Source organism: Galleria mellonella, unplaced genomic scaffold (genome assembly GCF_026898425.1).
Source record: "Galleria mellonella isolate WM207_F2 unplaced genomic scaffold, CSIRO_AGI_GalMel_v1 utg117, whole genome shotgun sequence".
NCBI lineage: Eukaryota > Metazoa > Arthropoda > Insecta > Lepidoptera > Pyralidae > Galleria > Galleria mellonella.
Window position 1 is genome coordinate 7,387,816 of NW_026441980.1, and position 22,875 is coordinate 7,410,690.

The following is a 22,875-nucleotide window of genomic DNA, read 5'->3' on the forward strand; positions in this document are numbered from 1 at the left end:
CTATAACAAAAATAAGTTCATTTGATGTTTGGTGTTTTGTTTTAAATATGGGGATTGTATTTTCTGACAGGATATAATCAATTTATCAACGTAACAAGCCATTATACCTTATATGAAATCCCGGACATAAAATAATCCCATTCCATACATAAACCTTTCATTATACGTCATAATAACAGTCATTTCGGGAGCAACGAACCGCGATCGGGATTTGAACCGAACGGATTGTTGCGAATTTCGGATTGCCCCAGAAACAGCGCGAGTAGCTGCCGACTTGTAAATCACTGTAAGCACAACCCGTCGAACCGACGGCCCGTTCGCTGCCATCCGCAAGCAAAAAATAGATATAGTTTTATGTAGCCCGGAATAATTTGAGATAATAGAAAGCGGCACTGTTTGAACGACGTCGAGCAAGAAACATATACCGCGCCCTCTGGTGAGTAAGCATAAGACGTAACGATGTAAAGTCCCCACTCCGGTGATTTACACGTAACGCCGGTTTTTTATGTTCCGTGTTTTCTATTTGATTTATGATTATATTGATGTTCACCTTTCAAGATCGTTATGCCATGTTAATTGCTATTCAACATTGCTCTAGAAATAATAAGAATTCGAGTTACCTGTCTACCTACACATTTTTACAACGAACTGCCATCTTTGCAAACTTTATCCAGAAATGCATATTAATAAAATATATAGATAGGAGCGTCAATCTAGCGGCATTGCTCAACCAGAAGTCATTGGATTATCCCCTTGGCTCTGGTTTTAATTGAAAGTTATCGCTAAAATTAGAACAGATACAACTGAGAAAGATTTTCAACAATGCTTCTCAGTTTTGGAATAAACTCGATGACGTTCGGAGTCTTTTGCAACTGTTAACTATTTGTAATATTTATTTTACTTTTTATTCAGTGGTTTAGTGTAAGAAGACGTGTCGAAGATGCCTATGTATCAGAGGCCTCCGTTTTGGCGCGTTCCCCATCAAAGAGTAGACCCCGGCGACGAACCCAGAGACTTTGGACAACGAAGAAGGGTGAGTGTCTTATTTCAGTTTATTTTTTGTTGTATTTAAATTAGAAAAGTGCGTAATTAGTAAAAGCAATCACTGATAATATAACTATAACGTAACAGCTCAGAAACGATCATTACATTAGCGAATATGATATAGATAACTAAATATATTTGTTACATGTGTAATTGTATATGCTCCTAGTCGATACGCACCTTAAGACATTACTGGTACTTAATTGGATTAATTACTTACTAGATTAACCATTGATACCACCACTGTTAATAAAATTATATTTTTACCTAAATACATTTTGTGGCATTTTGATATCAATATGATCATTTTGTTTTCTATTTCATACAAGTAATTAATACCCACTTACTAACTTCATGTAATGATTCGTGTATAAATATTATATGTTCGATTATTAAGGTACCTAGGCACTAGATTATGTAGGTACTTATGATTATACTTGTCAGGAAATATCACATCATCGTCAACTCAGCCATTATCCGTCCTCTGCTATACATAAATATAGCATCTATAACATAAGTCACCCCCATAGACTGCCTTAAAGAACGATCCTGCCACCTGCATACACTGACTCCCTGCAATGTATTTGAGGACGTCTCTCCACCCAGTGGGAGGTCGTCCTACACTGCGGACTCCACCCAGTACGGACAAACTGGGTCGCCACTCGAGAGACTTTCTTCCCCATCGGTTGTCGATTCTTCATTCTATGTGACCAACCTATTACTATTTCAGCTTTCTTATCCTTCGGGCTATGTCGATGACTTATGTTCTTTTACTTAGTAGATATTAATACCAAATATGTGAAATTTAGTATTAATTATAAGTATATATAATATGTAGTAAGCTTACTTAGTAGAAATTAACACCAAATAAAATATATTTGGTCTTAATTTCTATTAAGATCAAATAATTTATAAGTATCATGATATCAAATATTTGTTAGCTTGAACTATAAAAAAATATAACACTTTCCAAAATTGGTACTGAGTACAGAAAATAAGTTTAAGTATTAACAAGTGTTTTAAGTTCACTTGGATTCATAGTACCTTAGTGCGATTAGTACACTAATATTGATTTATTCCCACGCATTTATTTCGAATAACATTAAAATCTAAACTAAAAAGTAATGTATCTAGGTCACGTCTCATGCGTCCGATCATCAAACGATTTAAAATAAATAAACATGCGTCTCGCGCGTCCGCTGCTGGAGATACTGGAAATCTGTTCAGGCATCAATTACCTTCAGTTTCCTTAGAGCAAATTAGGTCGATTGCAAAGGCAGGGTAACATGCATACGGTGCAGATCCACGGGAGGAGGGGAGGGTGAGGAGTTAGAGGTGAGGCTAATTTTGCTCACACAACGCCGCGTATTGCCGTCGTGCTCACTAGTCCGCGAATCGAGCGCGCGCGCCCGCGCCTCTGCATCGTACCCCACTCCCCTGACATGGGGCGGCTGCATACGTTCGTGGTGACGCTGCGGCGTGAGAACCGCGACACCAACTGGGGGCTCCGGCTTGTAGGCGGTTCGGACCTCGCCACCCCGCTCATCGTCACCAGGGTACGCGCTTCACATTCACGCCCTTTCGACGATGCTCACATGTCAATGAATATTTGCCGGTGTAAACAAAACGACGCTGGAATCGTAGCCGGTTACGTCGGTCGATCTATTCGCTACGTCGCGACATCTCTACACCCTTTACAGTATAAATTCATTTAAGTTTCTGAAATACATTAATTTTTATTTCAGAGATCTTTACACATAGACATAATAGAGGTTTAAATCTACACATAACAAAGTAACACATACTAAGTACAGCTGTCGATATAAAACAAAAACAATGTTAGCGCTCGCAAGCTTCAACAGCATTGTACTATACTCATCTTAAAATAACATGACGTTTAATGATCCAATCAAATAATTCTTTAGAGATTATCTAGAACAACATCAAATATTGAGAACGTCTATAACGTTGTCTCTTTATAACCGATGTATTCTGGGATTGTATCGGTCACTCCCCGTTCGACAGTTGCCGACGGAGACGCAATCTGACCTCATTTTTTACAACAGAGAAGACATGGAAATGTCTTTTATCGATATCCAAAATTCGTTACTTAAAATATTCATGGCACTAATGCATTTTCATTTTGAGATGATTAAGAGTTATTACGCATTTTTCATTAAATCTTCCTTGACCTACTGATATAGTCTTATAAATTTGAACAAACATTATTTGATTCATCAATCAGGGTTTCCCTAATCTAAATTTCAATTTAATTTTAATATAATATCCTCCATATATTTGATATCATTAATATATTGATATCATTACCCATTATTTATCTCGCTATCCGCTTGCACGATTTTGTAGAAGTCCGCTGAAAATTCTTACTTACAACCGTGTTGTTAGTTCCAGGTCTTTATAAATAATATTATGGAATAAATAATAGGCAAATATAACAGAGCAATCCTTTTCTTTGTTATATTTCATAGAACCTCTTGCATAAAGCATATTATGGTATTTCCGCTTCACTCATGTGGCAGAATATATTGATTGACCGGGATAAAAATAGCCTATTTCCTTTTTTTATCCCAAACATATATGCGTGCGTGCATACATTTATGCCAAGTTTCATTACTATTAATTAAGCCGTTAAAGCGCCAAGAAGTAACAAATAAAATCATTTCATGATTATATTATTAATAAGGATGTCAACATACATCTGTCGACGTAGACACTATTTACTATTCTCGCATTGCCTTTTTGTATTATATTCTTTTAATCGATCTCAGTCACAGTTCAATAAGGTCCTCGTTAGCTTTGTTTACACAGCTTGATAGACAAAGTTATCCTCCAATTTGTAAAAAAAGCACTGATTATGATTGTACATTTCTTTAGGAACTGATAGAAATCCTAGTCAGAATAATAACTAGCTACGTTTCTTTTTGTTTGCTTTCCTTGACCTATTAATTTAATATTAGATTGTGTATGACTTAATGCATGTGTCATGTTTTCTTAACCTGTTAATTGTATCTGTTTGTTTTATCCATTTGCTCGGTGTACATAATGTCACTCAGATAAATCACTAAATAATTCTGGTTTTCCAATAATGTCCTCCAAAGATTTGATCATAGATTGATATATTAGCTAAGATCCCTTTCTCAAGCATAATCAGTAACTCTTCCTTAAAACATATATATTTTTAATGTTATCAATTATATCTCTATTGGATCTATTTAGGTGCTATCCTCGTATTGTCTTCGGTCTATTATACATTATACCAATGTTGTTTTATGTTGTGACTAATACGTAGATACTGACTTACATGGCGAGCAAATACAGTTTGTTTCCATATCATCAACCTTGTAGGCAAATAATATGTAATCTTAAAACTGGGTTATGAAAGTATGTAACAATTTGCACTCCATAACAAGAAAGGTGATTACTTAATTAAGTACTTATATTTACTCCTGTAACTAACATTTTGAATCTTGTCTTCGCAATCTAAGAGTTTTTTAATATTTGTTGCCGAAGTAATTAAATCATATGTTTTTCTCCAATTGGCTTTGTCCAATGTCATATTCCTCACTTGCCTGTTTTTTTTTTTATACAACTTAGAATGGCAAACAAGCTGACGGTCCTCCTGATGAAAAGTGGTAACCGTCGCCTATAGACATGAGCAGTATCATGGACATAACAGAGTATACTGTTTCGCCCATGATACCCCACATGCGTTGCCATTCCTGAGGACTCAGATGTTATTCCTCTGTACCCTGTAAATTCACGCCATATCCCACCCTTCAAACCGAAACACAGCCATGCAAATACAACTGCGTCACGGTAGAAACACGAATGAGACAGAGGTACCCAAGCAATCGACTTTTGTACAAAGTCTCCCTCTGGTCTACATGATACCTATCTTTTCTATCTGCCTCATATTATTTCTTGGTCTTATTCTTCTACCTTCAGTATTTACTTCAAAAATTTTCATTATGTCATATGGTGGTATTTTAATGGGTGATAATGAAATGGTAACACCGCCTGCGCTATCGATATACGTAGTGAAGCACCAGTGAGAGATAATAGATAACGAAGAAAGTAAGTGAGTTAGCCCATCCTGACGAATTCTATTAGAATTAACCACGATAGTTTCCGGAAGAAATCGTGTGTCCTGATAGTGTGTGTTATTAGGAATGAGGCAGTTAGACCTCATTGCTAACAATCCCTTTTTCTTCAATATGGTGGTGTTGCAGCCGTCCCTAAGTTTCGGTAACCGGTCACTGAAAATTAATGATGTATACTGGAAATTATTCATACCTGAATAAATTCATACTTTTGAAAACGGATAAACATTATCTATTGTCGAATAGAAAAGCTTCCAAAGAATAATATTAATCATTATAAATTATTTTCTGAGTACACTAATGGACCTTTTTTTAAGAAATGTTTCGACACATTATATTGGACGATGATGTAAAAATTATATGAAATTGTGCATATTATGAGTCAGCTGCATGTGGTGCGGAAAGTAGCACGGGCGTAGGTAATTTTACGTTTATTTTTATCAAAAGCCGCCTCTACTCTTTTAACTATAAGCTATTTAAAATCATATTTGTAAATAACAAAATTAAGTAAACATTTTCTTATATAAAACTAATCATCACATAAATAATAGGAACACGCTCTTAATAAGTTTCTTACAATATTTTGTTATGCGTTTGAAAATTTTTCAGACTATCTATTAAATTTATCTCAATACAATATTTTTTTTTTTTGTATTTTGTTTTTGGCTGCTATCAAATAGGTTACTTATTGTATTGCTCACTCATTAAAGGATAGATTCGATACAAGACACCATAATGTATTCCAGATATCTATAGAAAACCAACTATTTGGTTCTATAACTATTCATGTCTATAAATAGAAGTTCATATCTATAAGCGACGATTTTCAATATTCCGTGTTAAATAAAATAATTATTCTAAAAATATGTATTTGTAATTAAAAAAAAAAAAACAAAAATCTAATTCATTCAATAATAAGAATTGACGTAAATAAATCACTTGTATTGATTACTTATAGATGTCATAACTTCTAAACAAATTATAGTTGAAGATTTAATATAATTCTAGTAAAATATTTAAAAAAAATTACACAAAATTTTATATTAACTATTTGTCAAATTGGGTATTTCATCATTATCGAAAGAAACATAATTTTATTAATATTAGAAGAATGTATCACCATTGTATATAAACTTTTTAAAAGTAATCTACCGAAACAACTTAACGACCAAAAAAAGGAAAGATGTTGACCTATTATTACTACTCTGACCATAGGGTTGTATATAAGATTTTGTTTCTAGTTTTTTTATCTTAATAGCACTGTATTGTATTTTATTTCCCTAATTGCCTCTAACATCATCCTATGAATTAAAATTATTATTGTTGTTGTTTGCTGAAGTTCTACAACTCATGTTTGTTTTTAAATTATACTGAGTAATTTTTTTTCGGTCGCAAAAACATGAGATGCCAATACCGTCTACGGTTATTCACTATCGATCACGTAATCATGTCTAACAAATTTGTTCACATGTGAAAATTAGTGTGGGTTATATACTACGAGTACCTACGTAATTAGTACTCGTAGATGTATTTTTTACTATTTTTTTTTATTTTTTATTTTTTAGATATCCATATCAAAATAGTATGTCTTTTCACTTTACCTGAATCTCTCTGTCATACTATTATCACTTATGTAACTTAAATACAGCTATCTTTAAGTTAGAAGAAGAGATAACAAAACGGTATATATAAAACAATTAAAAATTTTACAGAAATGCAATTCCGTAAATTTTTTTTATTACATTTATTACTTTAGAACTCTGTTAGTTAAAAACTGATTTCAAATTTCTTTTTTTTATCTGAAATGAATTTTAAATTAAAATTCCTTTTTTTTTTGTTTTGCCCCATTGAAGTCAATGCTTCTTGTAGACCAAAATCTTTGTTTATTAGATGGATCAAGTACTACGCAATTAAAAAATCTTTTACATGAGATACATTAAGGAGTCGAAAAGTTCGTTTTTAAATTTAGATCTTTCACGTTATGATGTATCTTTCACATACATTATTTCTTACGTTGTTTTTTGTAAACACTGCAAATTTTCGACCACTATAAATAACTTAGATATGAATAACCTAGTTAATCATAAATATCTAAAGATAAATTAAGTGATGTGTGTGTGTTTAAACCAGTAAAAGTCGGAAATATCATTAAAATGTCTTGTACATTTGTTTTTCATAATACTTTTAACTTTATAACGTACAAGCTCATATCACTATTATAACGCTTTAGACGAGTATTTAGAATGAGCATTTAGGATTATTACCAACTAAAATAGTGCGCTTGAGTAGTCCAATTTCATTATATCACGTAAATATATTTAGGCCTCTACAGTAGATCTTTTCTTTAATGGACGATAATGAAGTAATTATCTCTACTGTATTATCGGTATACGCTGGCGTGGTACCAATGACGGATTATAAGTGAGGACGAAGATAGGTCAGCTAGCCAATCGTGAGGAATTCGTCAGGAATTAAACACGATACTTTTCAGGAGAACAGCCTGGTGTACAAAATGTCGCTTACTTTGTTAAGTCCTTACTTAGTGCTTTTTCAGATTGATAGGTACCAAGGATAGGCCAAAAAATGGAACATATTCATTTTTGACTTGTCGCAACCTCATGTCATATTTACACACGTAAATGCCTATATGACTTTAAAATCCAAATTTTCGTATCTTTTTAAATATAATTCTATTTTTACGTCATATTATTCACTTCCTTGAAATTCTCCTTCGTTTCATGTATTTCGTTGGAACCTGCCTAAGGTGCGACAGAAGATAGGACTTAGTCAGAAGCAATAGCTTAGCATAGTTTCAAAACTTTATTTTACTCATCACCAACTTTGCCATATGTTTTTTTTTTTCTAGAGTCCTCATCTTAATTTTACTTACCAGCTCTTTTAGAGATGGTAAGTCCAACTTGACCGACGGAATATCTGACAAGAGAGTGTTATCGTCTATGCTGAGAACCTATGTAGTAGCCGATACCCACATAATTTGCGCAAAAAAATATCGATTTACTTTATCTGATCTCCGACCTTCATCGCCATAAATCAATCAGGCAGAGGCCTTGAGCCCGTTTTCTTTACGTTGCCATTAAAATACTTGATTACTTCCTCTACATATGGCGTCTGTAGAGGTGAGTCAATCGATCGATAGCTCTCAATAATGTGTTCGTATATTATATACATTCGTAGAACTGAAATAGAAAATATATTAGTTTATGTTTACTATTGGTTTGCCTACTACCTATTCCGTTTTGCATTCTACTCATATTGTACCCATCCTTGGTTATTATGAAGTCGTCATAATAGGCAAACGAATTCACAACTTCATTTTTTAAAATGTTTAACCAAATGTCTGAAACTGATTAATTTAATCATGTTTTACAATATTTGTCAGTATGTTACCTACAATATCGTAATTTTTTATTTGGTAAATCCTACTAGAGGAAGCTTGCAGCTTAAACCCGAATTTTACAATTTGTCAACGTGCACCTAGGGTATTCGCGTACTTCTGTGTATTATCTACACTTTAATTAAAGAAGGTCAATTTAAAAGAACATGATTTTGAGATACACCTATACATTGTGTTCAGCTTTAATGATTTTACACAACGGTTTTCTCTGACTACGGAACTATTCGCGCGTGCGTACTACCTGTACACTTGTTTTCATTATTATTGTTTTATATGACGTTATCTAAAAATCTATTTAATATGTACACACCATTTTAACATAACTCATGACAATAGTTGGCAACGGCTCGATGCCCTTGATATATGCGAGATTTCACTTTTTACAACGGTCTCAATGTAAATATTAATGATTCAATGACTTTGAACAACATAAGCTAGAAAAAATATTAAAATGTCGATAATTTTCTATATTTTCTTCTTTGTATATGACTAATTAGCCATGTGGTTCCGACATAGAATAGGCCATCCCTTGCTTTCCCATGGGTGTCGTAAAAAACGACCAAAAGAAGACGAGGGATGGGCAGTAGGGCCCCTCTGAAAATATCTCCAAAAACTGCGGTTTCCAATCCGCCTGCCAAGCGTGGCAACTACTAGCAAAACCCCCTTAGAGGGAGGTTTATGTTCAGCAATAGACAACTGTCCATTGCTGAACATACATGAGTTCTAGAAAGGCTGATATGATGATGATGATATAACAAATGTATAAATCCACATCCACCCATGGGATACTTACATCTTTTAAAAACCACTGTTTCCGTATGATGACGGATTACAATATGTCACCACTCTTTTTTCATTACCATAATGTGGTAGAGACAACTAGAAAAGCATAGCATAATACAATAGTGCAAGAAAAGGGAAATAAAAAATTCTAGGTATGTCATGCCGCCTGTAGATATTAATAGTATGGCTAAAGGCGAAAGGTCTTTTTACATGTTACCAGTATTGACTATTTAATCCATTTTCACGTACGAAGATGCTCCGCGGTTCGTTCAACGGGCTTTTTAGTTTCTCTGGCTAATAAAATATGAATCAATTAATAAAAAGACAAAAGCGACCCAGATATAATATTCGAAGTACATATAGATAAATATATGTATAATCATGAAACTGAACAACTTTCCTCAAGGAGTGTCAGACTCGAAGCTTCAAAATAAACAATTCATTTTATTAATTTAATATTCAGGTCCAAAAATTAATTTCTTTTTTCGTTTTAACTTCTTGCTTGAGCCAAATGTTAATAATTTATATTAATATCAAAGTTTCGGCTTAATGTACCCATTATAACAAACTCTATAAATGGCCAATCTTTAACCTTTTTTAAAGGTCAACAATTCTCTGTAAATCCTCCTGTGTTATGGGTGTTCGTTGACAGTGTAGTCATAGAATAAATAGATCCCATGCTTGTTTACCCTCTGTCTTATAAAAATAATATGTCATTATATCTAATAAACGTATGCATAGATTTCATATTTTTGCAATATACAAACAAACACCCGAGAAGCAACACCTTCGCAGTTAAGGTTTCGAGTGCGTCGAATTGACGTCGACACGTGAATTCCTCAACGGCAACCGATGACACGCGCCTGCCGCTGATGGACAAGTGTAAATATAGTCGAATGCCCTCGCCATTGACTCGAGGAAGTGTGTGATGGATTTGCGCAGGTCTAGCCGTCGATGTGACGCGGCCTCTATCTGATCCGACGGTTGTTTTCAATAAAAATGTCAGGTTGGCGCGGCGACGCCGGCGTACGCATTTAGCCTGGCTTCATTCCAAGCGGTGCATACGTCCCGCCTACCCCTTGCCCATATACAAGGTCGCCCTAGCTAACGATGCATCCAAACCCTTTGTACTAATTACTACAAGTGATACCACATGATGAGTTTTGAACTGTGATAAAAATAAACTTTTTGCTAATCAGTTTTGTTCTGAGTTTTTACTTCTTATATGATATAAAAATGAATAGCTCATATAAATCCAACCATTTAACGGAATAATTAGAAACACCTTGATATTCCTGGAGAGCGGCTGGTAGCTCTACTCAATGATTTATTTGAAACAAAGCGAGATTATTTTGTGACAAGTAATCTGAAAAAGGCAACAAATAGACGTGGCCAAGTTATAATACATATTGTGTCTACATTACGTGTACATGATAACAATTACAAATTGATTAATAATTTTTAACAAATTAAGCATGTTGTTACTATGTGATAGGAAAGCTTACGTTCTATGAAAGTGACGTTAAACAGAATTTTATTGATAAAGTGAGATTTTAAAAAAATCCATAATGGCGTGTATTTAAAACCCGCCTGTCATTACAGACTAATTAATTAAAATTTAAATAAAATACAAGAAAATATTCGATATTAAAATAACGATTGCACCTTGACGATGATCTAAAGTATTATTGTCTCACCCAAACTTCAGAATGTCACGGTCTTATCGCCAACCTTCGAGTGACATTAAATATGACATAACAGGTACAAGTAGGTCATTACATTAGTTACGTGTCGGTTTCATACTCGTACATTGTCGTTCTAGTCATGAATACCTTTACTTTCAGAAGCGGGTATACAGGAATAGTTGTCTACAAATGGATTTAAAAAACATTTTACACTATACTTTTTTTTATTGTAGAGCTGTAAACTTTATTAGAAATGGTTTTCCTAACATGTTTTGATTTTTTTTTACTATTGAAAAATCCCGCGATTGATCACAGTCTCACCTGGTAGAAAACGACGGTATGATGTAAGATGGAACTCGCGGGCAAACGAATAGCCCATATATAAAATTAAACAAATTTAAAAAAACTAAAGTTTTTAAAAACTTTAGTCTTTACACAAAAAAAAAAGCTAAGCCAGAACAAGTGGCTTGAGGAAAAATATACTCATAAACCTAGGTGAATTAGATCACAGAGTATGGAGGCATAACAGTAACACTATAATTCGTAGGAAATGCAATGATTGAAGGGTACTATAAGAGTCACAGTGTGTTTTAATGTCTTGCTGTTCATGTCTATAGGTGATGGTTAGCATTTTCCATGCTGTAGACTGTTCTCAGTTTGTTTCATATTTCAAAACCAGGATCAACACACATCCTAATGAGACTATTTTAAATTATAAAAACGATACGGTATTATATGTAATAGCAATAAATATCTCGTAAAAATAGTACAATAAATAATAATGCATCTAATATCAATTTATCTAATACATTTACAGGTGACACCAGGCACTCCGGCCGGTCGAGAGCTGGTCCGAGGGGACATCATCGCTAAGATAGATGACTACGACGCGCGGGATCTACGCCACGAGGACGCACAGAACCTCTTCAAAAATGCCCGCAATCAAATAAAAATTGTTGTCCAAAGGTAAACAAAGAATTACCACTTATTTCTTAACCATTTCAAGAAACAAATAAAATAAACTATTACCAACAAATTACACAACTGCAATGCAATTCTTGGCAATAAATTACATTAGCTAATTTTATAATTAATAATCATATATATATATATATATATATATATATATATATATATATATATATATATATATATATAAATATATATATAATTAAACGATAATTAAAATTTTATTCAATTATCGTCTCATCTTTAAACAAAATAATTACTAAGACATGACAAATAGACAAATCATTAAAAATACAAATGATGCTGACGTACGCGTGCAAAATATGTAGATACCTATGAAGTCGTTATTGTTATAGCTGCATATGGTTTGAACAGCTGCTACACATCCAATTACCTATTGCAAAACCACATACGTTCAAAGAGTTGTTCAGCGTTGGAAAAGTAAAATTTAGGTCACGTGTTAAAATTTCTGGATTATATTTGTTACGTATATTCTCAAAAGATACAAGTATTTTTTTTCTTCCTAATTAGTTTAGAATTGGTAAAAATTTGCTACTAATATACTGTTAAGTGTGATACTTGGGTATTTTTAATACCTACTAATTAACTAATAAATATATAAGTGTAACGTAGTAATAGACACGTTACTTATGCATACATAAAGGAATCAGTGTGATTTTGAGTCGAGCCAGTTAAGGCTCAGATCTGAATTATGCGCCCAGATTGCCTGGTTTCTCATAACCCAGTGTATCCTAACTCGAAGGCTCGGTAATTATTGTGATCTATGGCGAAAAAAACTACATTGGGTAACACTATCCCCGTCAAATTCGACCTGGTAATTCTGGTAATATTCAAAATATGTATTCTTAAATTGCATCTTTATAAATTAGTTTTACATTTTTTACCTCTAGATTAAAGACGATAAGTGTTTATAATATTTGTATGCCCACAGACAGCAAAATATAGCGCTCTAAACTGAATATTTTTATAAGTACATGTCATTAAACACAGCAAAAGAAAGGGGTGGCCCGTTCTATACCGGGTCACACGGCAAGGATTAATGTGAAAGTTAGAACTTATGATAGCATCAAAAGAATATTAGTAATATAGAAAAATATATCATATATATACTCTTTATGTTGCTACATCACTTTACTAAATTATGCTGATTTTAAGTATGATCCTATTAAAGTACGAAATGAAAATGGGATGAATAGCAAAAATTCTATGTGGAAATTATCACTTAGCTTTCATTTGGTTATCTATATATACTATATATACATGAAACGATTCAAATCGTGGGCAGTGCATTTAAAAATCTAAATCTTAACTATTTTACCTACTTGGGTATAATTTATTGATAGTAGAGTTTCATATTCATTACGTAGGTAGATACATAGTCTTTTATGCCTTCTGGGAAGCAGCCATGTGGGTTTTATTTTATTTCGATATTTCTATTTGTAATCCTTTGATATAAATGATAGACGGCAGAAGTAGCCACGCTGTATATGTATGTCCTAAATATATAATCTACTAGAATATATTGTTTACCTTACTACCCATTGTATCTTATGTCTATTATTATTAGGCGATAATAAATAAAAATCTAAAGAGCCAATTCTAGAATATTTTAGATCGTCTTCTCCGTTAAATATGTTATAAAATAAACACACAGGGGCGGTTCGAGCTCTCATCTATATTCAGTGCCACGTGCGACAGGGAGCTATGTAGGCCGAGTGCCCACTCCCACCTTCTATCACGAATACGCTGAGTAAGACGTAGCACCTGTGCATGGTGCATCATAGGTGTCTCTCCGTATTTACTCGATGTATTACCTATTTCTGAACCGACTTCTCTATATGATACTGAACCTAGATATTTTCTACATTTTAAATTTTAAGCTTATATACTCATATATAGTGGATAAATTATACAGTATTTTAATTAACGTAATCCAATCATTAAAACTAGTAGTAATACTGTACAGTATACAGTGCTACTACTATACCGTATAATTTAGATATCTTCAAAATATTTACCAACTACAATTATCTGTATTCAGTATCATAGTACTTACTTTTGATTTTCCTGATACTTCTTAAAACTAGAAAATTATTCCTAATTCCGCATGTACTCGTATGTATAAGTATTACATGTTGTACAACTATTAGAACCTGTCCATAATCTCGTAGATGACGAATATGTAAAACGCATACGCGTTAATAATAGAAATAATCTACACAAAAAAAAGAACTTTTGTTCTCGATTCCTTGTATTGGACATACCTGTGTATGCAAATAGGTGCATGAACAATGTTTTTGTCTGAATACTTTCCATTTCTTTTTTTTTCTGTTACATATTTTTAGTAAGTATTCTTGTTTACGTACTGTGATTAAAACAATGCATTGCATCTTCTCCTAGTACTTACTAATAGAATCCATTCATCATAGCGATGAATTCTTGTTAAATAAAATTTTGTATTTAAAGACACAAAAATACTGATGCAGCGTTACATTAATTTCATTTAATCGAATCTCAGCATCACATTTGGCATGGTTTGCTTAGGGACGCGGACCGAGACGTGGTGGGGGCGATTCCATACATACCGAGGTCGCCGGTTCCCAGCAGTGTTCCTCCATCCTTCAGGTAAGTATTCATGACGCATATTTAGATGTAATTAATAGTAAAACACCAGGTGAAATCGAAATCTTTAGCGTATTGATTATTGATTGCGTAAAAATAAAAAATCAACAAAAAAAGTGTTTCTTATACTAAAATAGTAGGTCTTGTTATCAAGTTAGTTAACTAAATTTTTTTATGTTTATTCGTATTTTGGAAAAAAAAATTAAGTCTCATTGATTGCAAGCTCTTTTAAAAGGTTAATAATGATTTCGGATTCACCATGTATTAACATATTCATAAGCCATAACTAAAGTGCTTACACTTCATGTTCGCGAACGTACTAAAAAATGTCATCGTCAAAAATATCGAAGCTGTTTACTTCTATTAAGTATAGGAACATAGAGTTAAAACGGCAAAACACTTACTTATAACAAATATCTAAACAAAGTTTCTGTTAACATAAAAAAATCTGAAATGTCTATAGGCTGTCAGCTTAGTGCGTAGCTAAGGAAGTACGCGGCGTAAATTGTCAGGACGTGAAAAAAAGGGTAGTTAATCTTAATCTTCAATATCTTTGGAAAAATCAAACATTGTGTCTTTCCAAACGATACGCAATTCAGAAGAGTCATCTAAAAAATGTGGGGAAAGCGCCCTACATGTTATAATGGTGGTGGATTTCAACTTATAATCTGTATTGTCATGATTGCATGTCTACTTCAATGTTTTTATATGAGAGATTTCATTCTGTTATCTATATAAAAAGATGCTTTTCAACATCTAGAAAACGGAGGGCGGTTCTCATTTATAAATTTTCCGATTCTTCGCCGATTTAAATTTTTGTATATGCAATCTATAGGCATTTATATGTATATTTTTATTTAACTTATATGTCATTATGTTGACCAGAACACCCAGTCCACTTCCGACGAGCCAAGGAAACTGGCAAGGGCGCGGTCCCGAGTCTCTACCCAGGACCCCAGTGCAAAACTACACGTCATTCCCTGTCCAGCACGAGGGGGAGTACAGAACTCTATTGCTGTCGCCTTCATCCGTCCGTACTGATGAAACAATCGATGAATCTATTCATAGCCAAGTAAGTAGTATTTACAAACGTACTGTACTAATTCCTGTATGATCTTGTTGCTTCAGCGGTGACTAAAAATGATAATAACTATTTACCATAACTTCAATCTGCTAAATATATGTTAGTAATTAAAGAATTCATAACATTTCTCCGTAAATTTAATTATAAATGAACTTTGATCTCTCAGGAACAAGCTTTTTACTGTCTCTGTAAGCATTAATTATAAAGGTCTAACAAGATCTTGTACAAAATCATCTACAGCAACTTTGCTTCAACTATTTCTGTCTCATAACAACTATGCACTTCTATAGGAGTCTCCCCATTTGAACGGTGAGATTAGATCTTTATGTCACAAAAGTCGACAACACACAAATAACACTGCCAAGTTCTAAATATGTGCTTAATGCAGTTTTATTGTCTACTGTGTTAGCTTTTACGTAAATTGATTTGTATGAAAATTTGAGTTTCCGAAACGATCCGCTAGAGGCGCAGCTAAACTAACCAGCTATATAAATTATCGATGTAAACGTAGGCAATAGTAATATAAATATGTTTCAAATACACTCTCAAGTACTGTCGTTGTGAATCATTTCGATAACCGCTTAGAATCTGTAAGAACTGTATCGTGTAATATACTATGAAGATGGCAAACCTTCACTGTACAAAAAGAATTAAAATTTTTGTTTTGCGATAAAACAGCAACTTCAGTCCAATATCAGAAAATCACTATCGTTTGCAAAATCTAATTTATCAAAACAGATTCAGTAGATATAGCGTAATGCACGCAAAAATGCATGCGAAGTGAAACACAGAAAAAAGTTTTGAATTCGCTTTTAAATATATATTTGTAATTTACTATAGAAAATTTCGAAAATTCCTACTCCGTAATTCATTTGATATTTAGCATTATCCCTTATTAGCGTACCTCACCAATAGCTACAGATGGGCAAAGCACCGGGTTTAAACCCGGTGCTTTGGTAAAAACCCAATAAACACCCATAAACTCCCATAATCACCCAAAAAAATAGGTTTTTACGTATTTTTTTGAAAATATGTAAGTAATACCAATAAATTATTTTTATAAATTGTATTGATCAATTCTACAATATTAAATAAAACGTTAACTAAGAATATTTCAGGAAATTTTAAAAATCTATATATAATAAAATGAAAGTAATTAATTTTCAGTGTTTTCATGTTGCAGTTGATCAACATGTTGGCCTTTTGCTTCCCGTAGATACTTTAAAATTTCTTCATAACACCTCGTTCGCACACATGGCCGTATATATTTAAATTCTTGAGCCACTAACAGTCCGAAATACTCATTTCTTTTATCCTCTTCTCCATAAATTAAGCATTTAGAACAGTTTGTTTCTTCTTTCAGTAAATTTTCTTTTACTTTATCCTCGTTTTTTTCTTTGTTGCGACGACGCTGGGTAAATCATCTGGACACTGGGTCTCACTATCGCCAAATATATTTGGAGATCGGCTTCGGCTACGGCTTGGCAGACATTTTTTTCTTTCTACAATTTTAAATTAAATTTATTAGAATAAATGCTTCGAACACACGCGATCTAAGTACCTTTTGTGTTTATTATACCTTACCTACCTAGGTATAAAAAGAGTACTTACGTAGATTTTCTTTTATTAACTGTTTTATACGAAGATCTTGATCTCTCAAATTAGCATCCATTTTACTTCCAGTGATTATCAACTAAATTAATAATCCACAAAGTATTAAATAACGTTTTTATGAAATATTTAGCACAAAAACAATACCCTTTAAATATCGATCGTCAGTAACTGTGGCTGACTTACCTATACGAGGTTTGTCCGGAAAGTACGTATAAAAGTTTTTTAAAAATTTTATTTTACAATTATTCAGGTAAATCAATTTTATCCCCTTCAAAGTACTCCCCCTGTGACATAATGCACTTGTGCCAACGCCGTTTCCACTGTGAGAAGGCTCCTTGAAAGTCCTCTGGTTGTAGGTTTCTCAGCTGCCCCGTCGTAGCTTTTTTTATCTCATTTATGTCCCCCAAATGCCGCCCCCGAAGTACCAATTTGGTTTTTGGGAACAAGAAGAAGTCACACGGGGCCAAATCCGGCGAATAGGGGGGGTGTTCGGTCACCGTAATGGAATTTTTACTCAAAAACTCACGGACAACAAGAGAGGTGTGGGCAGGGGCATTGTCGTGGTGAAGAATCCAACGCCCCTCTCGCGCCAATTCTGGACGAACTCGTGCCACACGAGCTTTGAGGCGTCTGAGCACATCGACGTAGAATTTTCCATCAACTGTCTGGCCTGGAGGGACGAATTCTTGATGGACAATCCCCCGAACATCGAAAAAAACAATCAACATTGTCTTGACATTTGAGCGGGATTTTCTTGATTTTTTTGTTCGTGGTTCCCCGGATGTCTTCCACTCTTTGCTTTTCACGGCCATTCTTGCCGAGTTTCGAGAGAAACTTGATTACGACGCGCTGCTCTTCAACGGAAGCGGGCTCCATGCCGACGGGGTTTCGTTAAGAGGTAACTTCACAGATGGCGTGACAAGCCAGTTCGCACCGCACGGCGGTCAGACCAGAACTGAAGCATTGTTAGGGACATAAGGAAGGGGTCCTGCGCTTACCTGGCCTCCCCACTCCTCTTTCTCGCATTCCAGAACACTTTTATACGAACTTTCCGGACAGACCTCGTATTCTAGCAAGCAGGACTGCCAGATGTGAAGGGGAAATCCCCAATAAATTGTTGCATGTGACTGATGATGTGAGCATGTTCGTTTCATAATAAAAATGTTGCCAGGTAACCAAAAAGTCGTATGTTTTTGTGCGAATTACGATCATAATCTTTACGATCGTACATTAAAAAATAGACAAATAATAGTATGAGTACGATTTAAATCGTATATCTGTCAACCCTGCTAGCAAGACAGCGACAAAATCACGTTGCATAACAATGTAGCCCAAGCTTATATCTTATGAAATATACGGAAGAGATACGGACTTAAAAAAAACAGAAATGTTGTTCTTTGTGGAAGTCATTGATGAAATTCTATGTATTTTAGCCCGCAAACTTTCTTCAAACAAAAACAGCGCCATCTAGTATCGAGTTCTGTAATTATCTCTTTGTTTATGGATTTGAAGTAAGACCGCCACGCATGCAATACATTATGACTGGGGATTCCCCTATTCGTCGACGCTGAATATGAGGCGACGACAATCACTGTCAAACGTGTTCACTATTACTCTGACTCTGGTAACGTGACTTCCTGGTAACGTGTTAGGTAGGAAAAGCAGTAAAAAAGTGCATATTAAGGGAGCAGATTTGAAATAATATTTATACTTAACAAGAAATAATTAAAGGTAAGTGGATTTTTGAATGATACAATTATATCATGATCACTTAACAATTTTAACTTAAAATTAGATGTATTATTACAAGCTTTTATTTAGCTTGCGTTATGTAAATAAAAGTATGTAGGTATGTTCGTATGTTGATGCAATTATCCTCAATCCTCAACCGACTGGGATAAAATTTTCCATACACGTTTATTTTGGATGATAGTGCATAGTTAGCTGAGAGTCGTCATTGGATAATAATGGTGGATAGCCTAAGATGTGTACTAGATATTTATTTTTAACATAATATGCGTAAGTACCTAATCGAATTAAAGAAGTTGCTGAGAAAAATACAGAACAATACGATAATAAACTAGCGTCTGCGTTTAATCCTCCGAGGAGATGTAATTTTACAAAGGTTTTTTGTATTTATTTTATTATTTTTTTAATAAATTTATTGTAAATAACAAGAAATAATCATTGTAAAAAAATAGGCACTCTATTGTTGAATTTTCGTCAGACCAACTAATCATCGTTCATTTTTTTAGGTTCAATGGGGAGACCTAAAGATTTACGCATATGGGAGCACTACCGTACTTTACCAAACAAGTCTGTTTCTTGCAAGCTTTGTAATAAGGTCTACAAATTCAGTAATGCTGCCAAAATGCTTCAACATCTTATCACTTGTCCAAAATCTCCAGAAACATTAAAAGACTCTATGAAACTTATAAAAGATAGCTCGTCCAAAACCAAAATGTCTGGACTGTCAGAGATAGAGACAAATGATTCTTTTATAAGCCCCTCGTCGTCTGCTAACACTACAATAAATGCTGAGTTTCAAGACACCGATGATCATATAAAAACAGAATTAGCGAGAGCTATATTTGTAACAGGGACGCCATTATCGATGGTGCAACATCCTTTATGGATACAATTTTTCGAAAAATTGCAACCAAAATTTAAAATACCTTCACGTAAAGCTTTAGCGACAAAATACTTAGATAAAATATATAGAGAAATGCGTTTTGAGTTAAATGAGGAACTAAATGCTTGTAGTTACTTACACCTTCAGTGCGATGGCTGGTCTAATTTAAGAAATGAAGGAATAATAAACTTTCTTATATCAAAACCTCAACCTGCATACGTTAAAAGTTTGAATACAGAAAGTAATCCTCACACTAGTGAATACCTTAGCCAAGAAGTTGAAAAAGTAATGAAAGTGTATGGAGCAAATAAGTTTCTTGTACTTATTGGCGATAACGCTAGAAATATACAAAAGGCATTCGAATTAACAAAACTCAAATATCCACATGTTGTTCCTCTCGGTTGCTGTGCACATATCCTTAACTTGTTGTGCCAAGATATTGTAAAGATACAAGAAGTAACTGTGTTTATTATGCAAGCCATAAATATAATAAAAACTGTTAAAAGGAGTCAACGATTAAGTTCCTTGTTGATAAAATCAAGGCAGGGTGAAGATTCTACACAAACACTAAAATTGCCTTGTGCTACAAGATGGGGAAGTCATGTTACTTCGTTAAAAAGTTTGAAAGCAAATAAGATAGCTTTTCAAATATTAACAGTTAGAGAAGATGTGGTAATTTCAAGAGATATTAAAGATTTAATTCTAAGTGATGATTTCTGGACGAAGACAGGGGAATGTATAAGTATTTTGGAACCAGTCACTGAAAGCATATTTTACTTAGAGAGCGACCAGAATCGTTTGCATCGCACATACATTACATTTAGAGATGTACAAGCTAAGATACGTTTTGCATTAAATGAGATTTCGACATTGAGCGAAGAAAGCAAACAGCAGATTCTAACATCAGTATCTTCAAGATGCAATATGGCAATGAGGCCAATACATTTTGCAGCATATATTCTAGACCCCAGGACTCTAGGAGTCGAACTTACTCAAGAGGAAGAACTTAAGGGTATGGAGTTTATCTACAATTTAAGCCAACACTTAAGTTTGTCAAATGTAATGGCAGATTTGGCGTGTTATAAAGCTAAAGAAAACTTTTGGGCCAGAGGATTTGTATGGAGCTCATTAGATAGCATTGAGCCCCTAATATGGTGGAAAGGTATTTGTGGTTCCACTGAGTTAAGCAAAGTAGCGATTCGTATGTACTTCGGCAGCCACTGAGCGTTCCTTTAGTATCCAAGGCTACATACATAATAACAAAAGAAATCGACTTACAACTGAAAGAACTGAAAAAATTTCATTCATTTGTTATAACTGGAATCTTAAACATAAAGCTGAATGCGAGGACATTCAGTTTAATGAAAAAAATACCTTAGAAGCTTTCATTGAGCAAGTAAATGAACATAACAGTTTAGACGAAATAGAGCCTATCGAACCTATACAATTCATCGCTTGTAATAACTCTGAATCTGACAGTGATTGACTGTAGTTTTACATTTTACTTTCATCTCTTTCTTAATAAACTCAAAATCAAATTAAAAGTTTTTTATTCTGTAGGCTGCATAATAATATTGTCTATGTCCAGTATAGTGGACGTCTTGCGGCTGAGATGACGATGATGAAGTACAAAATCATAAACACCCAAAAATTTGGGTGTTTATGGGGTTTAAACCCAATAAACCCAAAACACCCGGTTTTTACCCACCAGACTTTAAACCCACCCAGGTGGATTGCCCATCTCTACCAATAGCCGATAGAGAATATACATCTAAGGTCTGTCAGTATATCTATTGGTATTTCCGACTATTGTGACTGTCCTGTGTAATATCCCGGATTTTTTTTCTACTTATAAAAGAATCTTCTTACATATATTGATACTATATTATATAACTTTTATGTAAGTGGCGATGAAACATTGCATAAACTAAAAATCTCAAAACATTTGGTCCCTCTGATAGTGCATAAACGACAATCGCAGATTTAAATGCTTATAGTGTTTTTGTGTTAGCTAAAGGCATCATTTGCTCTTTGCTGACACTTGTCAAATTAAAATCACGAGACATACATACTAGATACCATGCAACCAAGCTATAACTTTAATTCACTTTTGTACTAGCGTAACTAGAAAAAAATTGAAACTACTAACCAATGTAAATATTATAAATGGCATATTTTAGGAATTCCTAAAATTTGATACATAGTTAGTTCCAAACTAATATAACTGTGTTATAATATTTTGTAACTAACTACAAATACTGTTCTATGATATCGTTTCTCAATATTTTTTTTACTTATATTATATTGGTTTAAAAGTCAGTAGGTGTATTTACTTAAAACCTCTTAGCACCTTAACCGCTAATCCAGTCGTCATTGCTCTTAGCGTACACCTAGTATTGAGTATGGAGAAAGGCATAGGATTTACCCCAATCAGTCACTATGACTCAGTTCTACGGACCAATTTGTCGCTACACCTAGTAAACAATAAAATTGACACAATTAAAACTTCCATCCGCTCTTTCTTTATACTTCGTCAACATAAAATTTGGTAACCTGCCAAATGAAATTTACGTAACAACCACTGCTACGCGCATGAATCTTTATAATATAGTAGGCATACTACACGTCATATAAGGTACGTTTACCTAATGATCACTGTCAAATAAATAAATTAGGCACAAAATATTTACATACATTCATAATCGTTATATAATTAATAAGTAAATACTTAAATAAAATATCCATAACCCAATAATTTATCTACATCTTTGTTTATATTTTGTAAATTACTTATATAAATTGCGGTTACTCCATGGCGAGGGAAAACTATCTCCCATTCCAGTAGAGATTTCTGGAAATCCTTTTCTAATGCCCAAGTTTTTCCG

The 22,875-nt window shown here is 33.8% G+C and overlaps 2 protein-coding genes across 7 annotated transcripts in view; both read left to right on the plus strand.

The window, feature by feature from the left end:
* Positions 1-289: 289 nt before the first annotated feature.
* LOC113511829 (PDZ and LIM domain protein 7) overlaps positions 290-22,875 on the plus strand; it is a 40,091-nt gene continuing 17,505 nt past the window's right edge. For 4 of the 6 annotated variants that reach the window (XM_052895852.1, XM_052895870.1, XM_052895875.1 and 1 more), the window contains exons 1-5: positions 2,388-2,600; positions 11,866-12,014; positions 13,693-13,788; positions 14,583-14,663; positions 15,546-15,732. In XM_052895852.1, coding sequence (XP_052751812.1) covers positions 2,487-2,600; positions 11,866-12,014; positions 13,693-13,788; positions 14,583-14,663; positions 15,546-15,732 — 627 coding nt within the window. In that variant the 5' untranslated portion in view covers positions 2,388-2,486. Of the gene's footprint in view, positions 437-786; positions 1,034-2,387; positions 2,601-11,865; positions 12,015-13,692; positions 13,789-14,582; positions 14,664-15,545; positions 15,733-22,875 lie in introns of those variants that run through there. The other 2 variants (XM_052895865.1, XM_052895860.1) reach the window with 2 other exon arrangements.
* Positions 18,461-21,229, plus strand: LOC128200913 (uncharacterized). The gene is made up of 2 exons (XM_052895845.1): positions 18,461-19,089; positions 19,614-21,229. Exon 2 carries the CDS (start codon positions 19,619-19,621, stop codon positions 21,212-21,214), a length of 1,596 nt encoding a protein of 531 aa, XP_052751805.1. The 5' UTR covers positions 18,461-19,089; positions 19,614-19,618; the 3' UTR covers positions 21,215-21,229.